Source organism: Misgurnus anguillicaudatus, chromosome 19, assembly GCF_027580225.2.
Source record: "Misgurnus anguillicaudatus chromosome 19, ASM2758022v2, whole genome shotgun sequence".
NCBI lineage: Eukaryota > Metazoa > Chordata > Actinopteri > Cypriniformes > Cobitidae > Misgurnus > Misgurnus anguillicaudatus.
This window is the reverse complement of record NC_073355.2, coordinates 41,006,528-41,019,740: the sequence shown is the minus strand read 5'-3', so window position 1 is coordinate 41,019,740 and position 13,213 is coordinate 41,006,528. Positions and strand designations below refer to the sequence as shown.

General features: G+C 39.5%; 1 protein-coding gene across 1 annotated transcript; it reads left to right on the top strand.

Annotated features, from left to right (window-relative positions):
• The first annotated feature begins 410 nt into the window (after positions 1–410).
• On the top strand, positions 411–4,990 carry LOC141350915 (serine/threonine-protein kinase/endoribonuclease ire-1-like). The gene is made up of 4 exons (XM_073856760.1): positions 411–855; positions 961–1,124; positions 1,334–1,560; positions 4,751–4,990. Exons 1-4 carry the CDS (start codon positions 714–716, stop codon positions 4,920–4,922), a joined length of 705 nt encoding a protein of 234 aa, XP_073712861.1. The 5' UTR covers positions 411–713; the 3' UTR covers positions 4,923–4,990.
• Positions 4,991–13,213: the final 8,223 nt, after the last annotated feature.

The following is a 13,213-nucleotide window of genomic DNA, read 5'->3' as shown; positions in this document are numbered from 1 at the left end:
TTTTCTCAGATTTTGTGGAAAAACACTTCTCAGCTCTTGTTAAAGTTAAGTCTGTGATGCCTATCGCTGATAAGCTGCTTGAAAAACAAATGATGTCCCAGGAGAAGTACTCGGAGATCACTGCCAGAGTTGCACATCAAGACAAAACAAGACATCTCTTGTTTGTTGTGAATTCTGGAGGAGCTGCCCTAAAATCATACTTTTTCAAAGTACTAAAAGAGGAGGAGCCTATCCTCATTAAAGAACTTGAAGGTGAGACTGTAGCAGTAATTAAAACAGTAATTGATTCTGAATAAGGAACTCTGTTTAATCTTTCCTGTTGGTTTGGGTGTCTAGGATCTTCCTCACAGACCTCTCCTGGCATTCATATCAGGTGGAAAAGCTCCTCTAATAAGCACAGAAGTAAAATAGAGGAGTTTCGGAAAGACATATCAAAAAAGCAAATTGGCAGCATCTTCTTTTCTAAAAATGACAAATACCTAATTGTCCCAAAATGCAGTGGAAAACAAATCTATCTTGGTCTGAAAGAAGACGGTACTGAAGTAGCAATCAAACGAATTATAAGAAACGACGAAAACTTTGAAAATGAAGTGAAGATTTTACAAGATTTAAAGCTTGAGAGCAAAAACATAGTCAGATATGTGGACTTAGCAAAGGATGATGATTTTTATTATCTTGCGCTACAGCTTTGTGAATATGATTTAGAGGGCTACATGGATGAGCTGCGTAAAGAAGAAGCTGAAATCAAAGTCACTGCTTTGAAGAATGTAGTGAAGGAGGTGCTTCTTGGCCTTCAGGTTCTTCATCGTGCTAAAGTGATACATCGAGATATAAAGCCTCAAAATATTTTGATAGGTATTAAAAATTATTAGGATTAATAATCTTTATTTTAGTTTTCTTATACTGTTAACACTTTATTTATATTATAAAGTAAAATCAAAACTCTAACATAATTAACAGATTCAGGAAAAAATGCAAGACTGGCTGACTTTGGTATAAGCCGTAGACTGGAGGATGATAAAAGTACAGTGTACACTGCGAGAGCTGGTACCAAATGCTGGGAGGCAGTGGAGACCCTTGATCAATCTGGAGAAACTGGATACAAAATGTGCTCAGATGTCCAGGTTTTTGAATAGCTTTTTGATTATAATCTCTCATTATAATCTAAACACTAAAACGCATTTATATACAATGAAAGTACAGTAATGTAAAGTGAAAGCCACAGATGTGCGAATGAAAGCAAATATGGAAAGCTTTAATGTCATATCTTGATATAGTTATATACTCACTGTCAGATCAGCATGTGCTTCATACAGTTTGTCATGTATTCTAGGTTGCTGGCATGTTAGTGTACTACATCCTCTCTGATGGGAAACATCCTTTTAAAGGAAATGGCCTATGGGAGCAAGAGGCTAAAATTAGAAAAGGGAATTACTCTCTTGATGAAGTTGATGATGTTGTGGCAAAAGATCTCATCGAGAGAATGATCAACAAAGTCCCGGAAGAGAGACCAACCATTCATGAGGTCTTAAATCACCCTTATTTCTGGGATGATGTCAGGTAATGTATGAATGACATTAAGGGACAGATTTTCTGTTGAATATTTCAACTTGCGCAAAGATGCGTTTGAGGCAAATAGCACGTGTTTTTGCGGCAAGTGCCCCACACAATTTGCGTCATTCACATTGTCTTTGCGTTGACTTTGTATGTAATCTACTTGCGGTTTGTACGCCCCTTTAGATAGATTGAGGCTTTTAATAAAATATTAATGGCAAACATACTGTATTGTAATGCTGCAAACGCAAAGCAACGTGTTCCTCACTCCTGATTAGTCCCAAGATTTAACTTTGTGTCATGCAAATTTTGAATACTTTCAACTTGCGCAGAAAAGCTGATAAATTGACCCAAGCACACTTGCAAAACCTGACATGGCCTAAAACCTTTTATTTTCTTGAGCAATATTTTCTTTATCTTCTGGGCAATATGGAAATATTATATACTTATGCACTATTTTCATCAGTGACTTCAATACCATGGACAGCGCAAGGGAAAATCCCAGCCAATGAACCCACACTATACTGAAAAGGACCAGAGGACAAAAAATTAAGGGTTGCAAAAGTTTTGAAACAACTGGTATTGTGTGACTTCTACTGTAGTTGAGGGCTTCATGTCATCTTTCATTTTCTGCAGCAAATGAATAATAACATGGCTTGGCAAACAATATGGAAAATCTTTTCTTCTGGTGCGGAAAAAAAGAATCTCCTTCTACCATGCACTCTCTGATCTCTCCTACTAGCAGCAACAGTTGCAGCCATTTCAAGCAAAAAATGTTTTAAGACATTCTTTTTTCGCCATAAGTGGCTGAGTAGGGGCATTAAGTAAAATGGCAGTAATTTCACAAGCGCAAATCTTAGTAAATCGTGTTGTGTGAATCATTTAAATACTATCCTTCCATAGATTTTGTGTCTTTGCCGTGCTTATTTTCCACTGCACGTGTTTAGTAAATCTCGACAGTTGTTATTTAACGACAAAATGATGGTTTGCACTGACCCAAGCTGTTAGTAAATCTGGCCCAAAATTATGTCAGTGATTTTCACTTTAAACATCTGAATATTCACTATTATGATTAAAAAATGTATAATAAACTCTAATCTAATACCTGACAACGTCATTCCATCCACTCCCCTAACAACTGCACCAACATTCTCTCATTACACTCTCCACACAGACAGGTTGAGACTCTCATACACAACATGAGACCCTCAACGTGCTCATTGGATCCATTTCCCACTTCCCTTATAAAATCAAATATGGCCCTCTTAAGCCCTCTCATCACAACCATCATAAACTTTTCTCAGCAAATTGGCCATCTTCCGATCTCTCTGAAAACTGCACTTATCAACCCACGGCTTAAGAAACCCTCTCTAGATCCTGATATTTTCACAAATTACCGGGCAATCTTTAACCTTCCATTTCTTTCAAAAGTCAATGAAGAAGTCATCGACACTGAAATCCACAATCACCTTCGCTCACATAGTCTCTATGAAAAATTCCAGTCTGGTTTTCGCACCGCCCATAGTACAGAGACAGTTCTGGTCAGGGTCACAAACGATCTGCTTGTGGCTGCTGACCAGGGCTTTCCATCTCTTTTTCTGCACTTGGACCTCTCAGCCACCTTTGACACTGTTGACCATGCCATCCTTCTCCACCACTTGCAACACTTTATTGGTATTTCACACACAGTACTTTGGTGGTTCTGGTCAGACCTGACTGATAGAGTTGCGTATGTGACCCTGGGGGGAGCCAGGTCGAGGCCACACACAGTTACATGTGGAGTGCCTCAGGGTTCGGTTCTTAGCCCTTCCCTTTTCTCCATCTATATGCTCCCCCTGGGCCACATCATCAGCAGGCATGGAGTCTCCTTCCACTGCTATGCTTATGATACCCAGCTCTATGTTAGGCTGGACCCCACACCCTTTGCATCATTATTTTTCACTCTAACTACTTGTCTGGAGGAGACGCAGGCATGGATGACTGATAACTTCCTTCAGTTAAACACCTCTAAAACTGAGGGTATCCTCATTGGGACCCCACACCAACTGTGATCCTCCCCCCTGACAGTTTACTCATAATCTGGCCTCGATATTCCTCTTACATTCTCTATAATAAACTTGGGGGTTCGATTCGACCCCCACCTATCATTTAACACCCACATCCAATTTATCTGTAAGAGTGCATTCTTTTACCTCCGGAACATTTCCAAACTTCGTCCCTTTCTCTCTCTTTCGGATGCAGAGAAGCTGGTTAATGCACTTGTCTCCTGAAGACTTGACTACTGATATGCACTCCTCATCGGGATCCTTGGCAGTAGCATCCAGAGACTGCAGTACATCCAGAATTGCGCTGCCAGGGTCCTGATGAGGGTGCGTAAAACTGAGCACATAAAACCCATCCTCTATAAACTCCACTGGCTACCTGTTAGGTTTAGGATTGAGTACAAGATCTGTCTCCTTACCTATCAGTGTGTCTACGGCAGTGCACCATTGTACCTCAAAAAACTAATCAATAGGCATAATCCAACCCGACATCTCCGTTCCTCTGATAGCCACAAACTCCGGGTCCCTAAGTCCAAACTCCGCACTATGGGAGATAGGGCTTTCCAGGAGGCTGCGCCTCGACTGTGGAATTCCCTCCCCACTTACCTGAGGTCGCCACAGTCTTTAGAGGTTTTTAAAAAATAAATTAAAGACATACTTATTTTTTATTGCATTTTCTTAATATAATTTTGCTTTTATGCTGTTCTTGATTGTTTTTATGTTGTATTGTTTTTATCTGTGTACCTATAACACGTTGAGATGTGTCCTTCATGTATAAAGTGCATTACAAATAAAACATTATTATTATTATTATTTTTATTATTATTATTATTATTATTATTAAGTTTGAGAACTTAGAAGAAACAATTCACCTCAAAATGACTTTTCTGTCATCAAATAATTGCTTAATACAAACAGAAAAGCACTGCATCTGGTTTGAGGTCAGTGATGTGGCCATGAAACATGCAAGACACAGTGATGTATGACTTCAATATCATCAGTTGTGCAACTTTTGTAGTACATTTCTGAGCACCTTATCAGTGAATAACATTTTGGTCTGTTTTTGTATGACTTCAGAAGACTTGGAACAATATTGCCACAAGATCAAAACATTGCTTACCTACTCTGTGTTTGCACAATTGTATTTCCTTTAGGAAAAAAACTGTTCTAAGCAACCTGGGTGAGAGAAAAGAAGTTCAATATTATGAGGATTTAGGAAAACTTTACAGTATCTTAAATAACGGAAGGGAGAACGGTGACGGAAAAGACCCAACAGCAGAACAGATCACTGAGGCTTGTAATAAAATCCCAGCTAAAAGGAGGTAAGTTAATAAGAGTAGTGGATGACAGTGATATCTGGAGAGCAGGTGGCCTATGGTCAAAATTAAAACTTTTGTCAGATGTTTAAAGACTTATGAGGTTTTATGAAGACATTTAAAGGTGCATTGTGTAGATTTTAGGAGGATCTATTGATAGAAATGCAATATAATAAACATAAGTATTTTATCATTAGCTACGTTTACATGAAACACCTTTTACCTCCATCAGAATGAAATCATTCTGATTGATAAATCCTATTATAGCGTTTACATCAGTGGTCTCAAACTCCAGACCCGCGAGCCATTTGTGCCCCCCCAATACGGCCCGCGTTTAGTGTCAAAAATATAACATAATCCGGCCCACAAAAAGATTTTTATTTATTTAGTTTCATTTTTTTTTATTATTATTGATGTAAACGTTTAAGGAGCCGTTCACAGTTGCGTCTAAAAACGTGTGTTAAAGCACTTCTTTCTTCTTTCCAAAGCACATGAGAATTTGCGCGTCTTTTGTTGCTTCGCAACCATGAGCGCGTTCTCCGTGACGGCGAGGATAACGGAATGCGTGATCAGATTTTAATTGCTCACCTGCACCTCACCTCATGTCAATCAAATCATGTCACCATTCGATCAGCTAATCTTGTCGGGACTTTGGAGTTTTCGTCCGGAGAAGATCCATTACTCTGTGGGGCTACTCAGCTCAAAGAGCTGCAGCGGGTCTATAGTTCACGCCAAGTCACACCTTCAATAGCAACACCTCTTATAGGTAGGGAGAGTGGGAGATGTAATGCAACACACATTGAACTACGGATGAGAAAAAGTGATCAAGTTCAGGTTAAGAGGAAAGATCAGGAAAAGCTACAGTGGCGTTTGAGGATCAGAGAATAAATCAGGGACTGGCCGGACAATGCAGCCTCATATCACTTCACAGAAGATTGAAAGGAAATTAGGAAAATTTAAGACTGACAAGACAGTCACTTCATGTGACTTCCTTCAACAACACACTTACATTCTTTGCATCAGACGTCATTACGCCACTTCTACGTCATTGAACATGCTCCATGCTCCACACTCCAGTCCAGTAGATGTCAGAAATGCATCTTTAAGTGGGTTTGCAAACCGCCATTAAAAAAGAAAAAGAAGATTGCACATGCACAGAAGCTTTGTCCTAATTCAAGGGCTGCAACCTTCTAAGCATACAACCTTGAGAACTGAAATGAGACGGTCTAACCTTCGGAGGACACATAATTTTACGTCACCTGCTGCACACGCCCACCGCGCCTGTCAGCAGGACACAGCAGAGACGTTTCTGACTTAAAAATATGGAATCAGAAAAATATTAATTTATTTTATAAAATAATACACGTTGATGTAGATTAAACTAACCAACAGTATATCAAATTAATTAACATTAGAAATACGCAACATAAACAGAATAATATTAACACAAAACATATCTTATAATAGACCCCTTGCACGTGACGTCACGCTCTACTCGCGCGAATTATGGACGCCATGATGGACGGCGGAAGTGCTATGTTGTAGACGGACGGCAAGCCGAACAAGTACGTGTTTGTGTTCGTTAGGGTCATTAAATGGTTATTTCGTGTTGCTATGATGCACCTACCATTACAGAAAAGTGGCATAAATACATTATTTTTACATGAATGTTATTGTTTAATGCTGCAGTGACACCATACATTTCATAGCTGCCAACTCTTACGCATTCACCGTGAGACCCACGCAATTGACCCCATTCTCACGCCACAAACCATTTTCACGATGTAAGTAGCTAAACCAGTGCTCGCAGTACTGACACTTTTATATTTTAGCGTACCTTCACTGTCTTTTGCGTGCCACCTTCCCATGTTGCTGGTACTTTGCTGCAAAGAGTCAAAGAGCATTTCACTTTATGTGGCGCTGCGCAGGAAGTTCGGCAGCGAGGACATTAGAGTACCGCGAGAGCAAGTCGAAATGTTACAAAAGGGTCCGCCTTTACCTTTGCTCTCGCGTTACTCTGATGTCATACGCCGATCAGTCAGCTCCGCACCAGTCGAACACACAAAGCGTCAAGGTCTGGATGAAAAGCAGAGAATTGCCCGGATTCCACGCACGCAGATACCCTCAGAAAACAGCTATTTTAATCAACCATCACTCGCGTGTGCATGTTTGCAAGCAGTACAAGCCTGCGTGATGTTTGCGGTTACAGGTTTTAATAAAAGAGAAAAAAGTAAATTGATATTTGACATCTATAAACAATAATATATAGCCTACGAAATATAATTATATGGTCTTGACATACACATTATCTGTTGCTTTAGTTTAATATTAAACTACTCATTTGGTTTATTTGATTGTGACAGTCCCTCTATCACCAATCACAAACATCACTTTACGCTTCTCTTTCTCACTGGATAAACTGAATCAAAGCTGCTGTTATCTGCAGTTATACATTTTACAGAGACCAGTTGCCTATTCATTAGATTTTAACAACTTTTTTGGCACTTTTATCAGAAGGAAAGCATAATAGAAGTGTATAAAATAATAGTAAAGACTCTAATCCCAGGCATTTAAACTCAGTAAAAGCTTTTATTTCAATTTAATTTCTAAAATATGATTCGATTTGTATTGTGAACCATTTTAACGCAGTCTTTTCCAACTATTTAACACAGAAATAGCTAAAATCCACACTATTATCAATTGGCAAATGGTTAGGACTTATATAAAAAATTATTACCACAAACCCCCACCCCCCAAAAAAAATCTCACTCCAAGCTGAACTCAGAAGTTGGCAGCTCTGCAGACTTTTGAAAGCCTTAAGATCAGCACAAGTGTATGGGGATATCCCGTTTACCACATAGTGGTACAAATCATGCGGGCTGAAGTCGGGCAGACTCTGCGTTTAATGAGGTCCGTGAAAATTGAAGGAGGAAGAAGGTAAGGGTCGGTATCCAGTCCCGCTATCTCTAACTTCTCTAAATAGCGCTTTTTGTGAGGACCTACCAAATGCCCTACCTCGACCGATAACGGCACAGCAACTTCCTTAATATAAGAAGCCATGTATTTTAGTGAAATATATATTTAAACTGTTTAAAACTAATCAAAAATCCCGCTCGTCTATTACTAATCAACCTAGTGCGTCAGTGATTTTGCCGTCCAGCATGGCGTCGTCACGTGGTCTAGGTCACGTGTTTGCAAAGGGTCTATACTAAAACAGTGACAAGAAAATGTTTTCTGATAAATACCATTTTTATTTAACAAAAGTTTTAATTGTTTATTTTAGAATATCCAGCCGTTGCAGGCGCGCACTTAATCGTGGGATAGCCTCGGCTGTTAAGGATCGACCTTACTAGCCTCAAATTGCGCTGCTGTGACGCAGTCAGTCTTAAAATACATCCTTAGAAGGTCGCAGCCCTGGATTTGGGACACAACTAGAGTGTCCCAGTTTCAGATATCCATCCGATCAAGTGTTTACATGTCCTTTTAAGCGATTACAAAAGGTATAAACCACCCCTCTTAAACAGATTAGATTTTTAATTGGTTTGTCCCTTTTAATTCTGATTGAGGTATTTACATGGAGCATTTTTGATCGGATTGAACATTTAAACTAATTACAATTGTCCATGTAAACACAGCTACTGTTGTATAAAGGCCTAACATAATGAACCGTTATATTTTATTACCTTGGAATGAGCCGTTATCGACATTCACCACGGGTTGACATTTTACAGTACGGCACAATGTTTTTACAGTATCCCTAAAAGGGAAAACTGCTCTTAAAACACAGAAGAAGAACAACATAGTGGCGAAAAGCACTCTTAGGGGCTGGACACACCAAAAGCGTTTATGGCAGTTGCAGGCGCCTTTTTTAAATGATATTCTATGGGCAGGGAGCGTTTGCGCGCTGTTTATGTGCGCCGAGCGCCTTGCGGTTTTTGCCGCCAGTCGCAGCACGCACTTTTAAAAGAGTGCTGAGAGCGGAGAAGCGCCCGACGTCATCCGCGTCTTTCCATTGTCCAATTGAATGAGGGGAGAGGCGGGCCTTACTCTCTCCTGCGTGTTTGTGCACCTCTCACCCTCAAACAAGGTCAGAGCAAGCAACCTCTTTTTAAAGTTTCTGCACATGCTTCAATATTTCATTGACAAGACAGCTGACTCGGTGGTTGCTTTGCAATATAAAAAGTTGCGTCGCACTGCTCTTTTTTAAAAAACGCCTTGCGTTTCCAAGCTTTTAAAGCGCTTGTGTTGTAATTAGCCCCTTATAGATGCAGTACGCACAAAGAACAAGAACTCTGGTTGTTCCAGACTCAGCAAATGGGGAGAAAAACGTCTCGCTGTCAAATAAACGTTTTGAACTGCGTATTTACCATAAGCTGTCTGCTTCACTATTCTTATGTTGTTCTAACTAGCATGCAAAAAGCTCCTAAAGTCAGAGACTTTACACAATTATGAACATAATATATGAAGTAAAAATAATATTCAAAACATATCGTTCTACTTAATAATTGAGTAAATATAATTTCTTAATTTATCTTTGTAAAGAAACCTCATTGCTTGACTATCTACTCTCTGCTGTCTCAGACAACACAATGTTTGTCCTGTTTCAGCCACCATAGCTTCTCTATGTGCAACCTTCGAAAGGCAGGGGTGAGCGGTGGACTGAGCCGTTGGTTGCAATCCGATAAATGCCGCTTATATTTACACACTGTACCTTTAAAATCTTTTTATTATTTTATGTCTACCCTACATATACATGGCATTAGTGGGGCTTGGTGTGTATTAAAAGGGACAACTTTGTTTTGTTTGCTACATTTACTTGCACATTTTTCTTTCTAGGGAGGACATCCTTAAAATAGTGGGTGAAGATTCAACAAAACTTCTACAGCTTTGTGACACTGCAAAGAAGTACAGTGAGAATAAAACATTTTCTAACTGGAAAAGTAAGGTGAGTGAAGGCATGGATGATACATTTTTCTTTCCCAGCTAAACATTGTGAAATATTTTGGTTATATCAAGGGTCTCCTGTGGATATTAACAGAATAGCACAGTATGATGTTTTTTACACTGTTTTTACACTATGAAATACCCGGTGCAATGTGCAACGCAAGTGTCTTTTGCTAGTTTCAACCCCACTCAATTATCATTTTCACATTTAGCGCCAAGTTGTTTAAATAGCAAATTCATTTGCCCCCAATTTTGCGCCCAGGGGTGTTCTCTTCTGAAAATGAGGTGTGTTCAGGCGCATTGTTGACGTGTTGCTATTTTGAAGCAACTAAAATAGACTACGCCATTGACCAACAAAAACCTGGTCTACATTTGGCGCAATATTATTTTTGTTATTTAATGAGCACGTTAGTAGGCTAATATGTGCCTATAAACGGGACGACAATACGGTTTGCTTATTACATGGATGCGCAGCAGCACATAAACTAAAATAAATAAAAAATAAATTAAAAGCCTGCTAATTTTACTTCCATGACTGAAAGAAAATGAGTTTTAAAGTTTTTTTATACAAAAAAGTGGAATTGGACATTCCCGTTTAGACCGTGCACTTAGATCGTTAAAATAGGGCCCTATATGTTAACATCTTTAAATGACTGGAGTTGTGTGTTTTTTCACAGCTTTCAGAGATGTGGAATGACATTAGCAAAAAGCTCCCAGATGACACGCTTGGCCTGCTACGTGCGCTGCGTAACAAAATGGTGCATGCGTAAGTTAACAATGGGGGGGGGGTACCTGAATTATGATCTCATATCTGTTATTTAGTCATTTCTGTGTCTATTAAGCTAATTTAAAGCTTGTCCTGAGGGATTTAAGATATCTTAAATATGTGTGATATAATATTATTTTACATTTTTACATCTTTTTTTATTTACTGAGAATCCTATAATATTGTGATATAAACTTTACCTGCAACTATGAAGCATATACTGTATAAATCCCTCAGTATACATTTTTAGATATAAGATCACTCTAATTCTTCAGTATTTAGGTGCTTTTCACTCTGCCTTTTTTGTTTGTCCAACAGACAAGATGAATTTAAGGAGAGAATATGCTGAATCATTTTCCAGATTTCTTCATAAGTTTATACGGGCTGGCAAAAGACCTGAGCTGGAAAATTGATGACGCAGAAGAAAAACCATGAACAGACACGCTTCTTTATAGAAGCATTTGTTTTACTCATTACACTTTTTTTTTTACAAAGGATCTTAGCAATGGTTCACCCTTGATATCGTTTTGCCATGTTTGCCCTGTCTTGTCTTGGCATTTTATTTTGAAGTTTAGTTCTATGTTCTGTTGATGCCATGTTCTCTCTACTGTTCTGTTCTCTCGTTTGTTTCAAATTCAATTCAAATGCTGGGTCTTTTGAAAGACACGTCCTCGAAAGCTTTGGAGGTCACAGCCTCTGCAGTCCACAGAGACAACTAAAATGAGATGGTCTAGCCTTCAGAGCTAGTTGCGTCACCTGCTGTACGTGCCTACTGTCAGTGGGACCCAACGTTTTTGACTCATTAGCATTAGAATAAATATGGAACAAGAAAAATATTAGTTTTATTTAAAAAAAATGTTTCTGCTAAATACACCATTTATTTTAAAACATACATCAGTTATATTCAGCTGTTTCAGGCGCGCAATACATCTCGGGATAGCCTTGGCTGTGAAGGACCCATTTGTTCTATTCTTAGCAGTGCAGAGAAATTACGCATTTTGAGGCTTCATTTTAAGGAGCCTTTGAATTGGGACGGTCTTACTAGCCTTCAGTTGTACTCCACTGCAGTGATGCAATTGGTCTTAGAATACGTACTCTGAAGGACGCAGCCTTCGAATTGGGACACAGTCGTACTCTACCTACTGCCTATTTGTCGTCAGAGTTACTTATTGTCTCTGCTTTGTGATTGTTTTTTGTCAGGCAGAGCCGATCCTCCCTATACGCAAGCTGCGTAGGGCCCCGACCCACTGGGGGCCCCCATTGACCTTAACTTTATGCAGCACTGAACAGACCGAATTGTTTGTGACATCACTGTGCTGCTAGAACCATTTGAAAGCATAGACTGAAGAGGGAGGGATGATGTATTTTTGTAGGCCAAGCCTGGAAGTTAGTGGTTCCCTTGTTTAAAATCCAATTCTTTTTTCCCAGACTTTTGGATATTCGCAAAAAATAATCTCTGTGTTTATCAAAAGTTTATGACACTTGCATTTTTTGTCCAACAAGAGAATCATCAAAGATGAACACAACTTTCATGAATTTTGAAGCCTTGATGTGTTTTTTATTTCTAGTAAAAGTTGTGTCTGATCTCACTATACTTAAATTTCATTTGTCAGTCTTAGGGTTAGGGTTGCAGTTGACACGCATATCGAGATGCGTCCTGATATATGGACAGGGCTGGACTGGCAATCTGGCATACCCAGTGGGCAAAAGCACTTGGGGGCTGGTGGATATAATATGATTTTTTTACATTGGCCAACGACTGGCCCATAAAGCATGGACAGCGGTCCATTGGTTCATTTTCCATCAGGGCCGGCGTCATGGGGGGGGCATTCGCGGGCAGTGCCCGCCCAAACAGGTTGTTGTGCCCCCCCTACAAAGTTTTTTATTAATTTAATATATATCAAGAATAATTAAAATAAATTAAACATTGAATGTTTCATGACTTGTAATGTAATCAAATGAGGAAAATATAGTTGATATGTTTTCTTTAATTAAAACAGACCAGTTTCCCTGATTGGATGTATTGCCGCATCTCACCCGTCTTACGTCTTAAGCATATTTGTGACTTGATACTAGCAACATGTTTTTTCGCGGCATTTTATGGATTGTGTAAAATATGGATATTAGAACATTTAGAACGAACCAGCACCGCGTGCTTCATCTTCATGCAAACACAGACTGGCTCAAACTCAGAGATTAGAGGTCGAGGTGGAATTTACAAATCTACAGGACACTGTTTTAAGGAAGTTTAATGTTCGTACACGTCGTCTTCAGCTATTTTAAAGGTAAGTTAACATTGTTTTAAATTACGTAAGCTTAAATGTGAAGTGTGGCTGTAGACCATTAACAGCATTATGACGTGATTATGGTAAAGCGGCTTTTTTAAAGCTAGGACGCGGTGTGCGCTGCGCCATGAAACCCATTCATTTCAATGGCTTGCGCCGCGCGAGGGCGGTTTGTTGTTGCGTCGAGCAAAGCGCGAGCGCAGCGGAGCTCAGCTTGCGCTCACGCCGCAGTCAAAGTTATGCCGCGGCGCATAGTTTGTGGTCTTTTGCACTTTACACGGGAAATGAGCTGACAGTCTGTACCAG

What these genes read in the sequence shown, in the direction of transcription:
- LOC141350915 (XM_073856760.1), top strand. Translation starts at nt 714, where the DNA reads ATGGATGAGCTGCGTAAAGAAGAAGCTGAAATCAAAGTCACTGCTTTG. An exon ending in AAATGTGCTCAGATGTCCAG is followed by an intron (nt 1,125 to 1,333) that starts GTTTTTGAATAG and finishes CATGTATTCTAG; the next exon opens with GTTGCTGGCATGTTAGTGTA. An exon ending in TATTTCTGGGATGATGTCAG is followed by an intron (nt 1,561 to 4,750) that starts GTAATGTATGAA and finishes TATTTCCTTTAG; the next exon opens with GAAAAAAACTGTTCTAAGCA.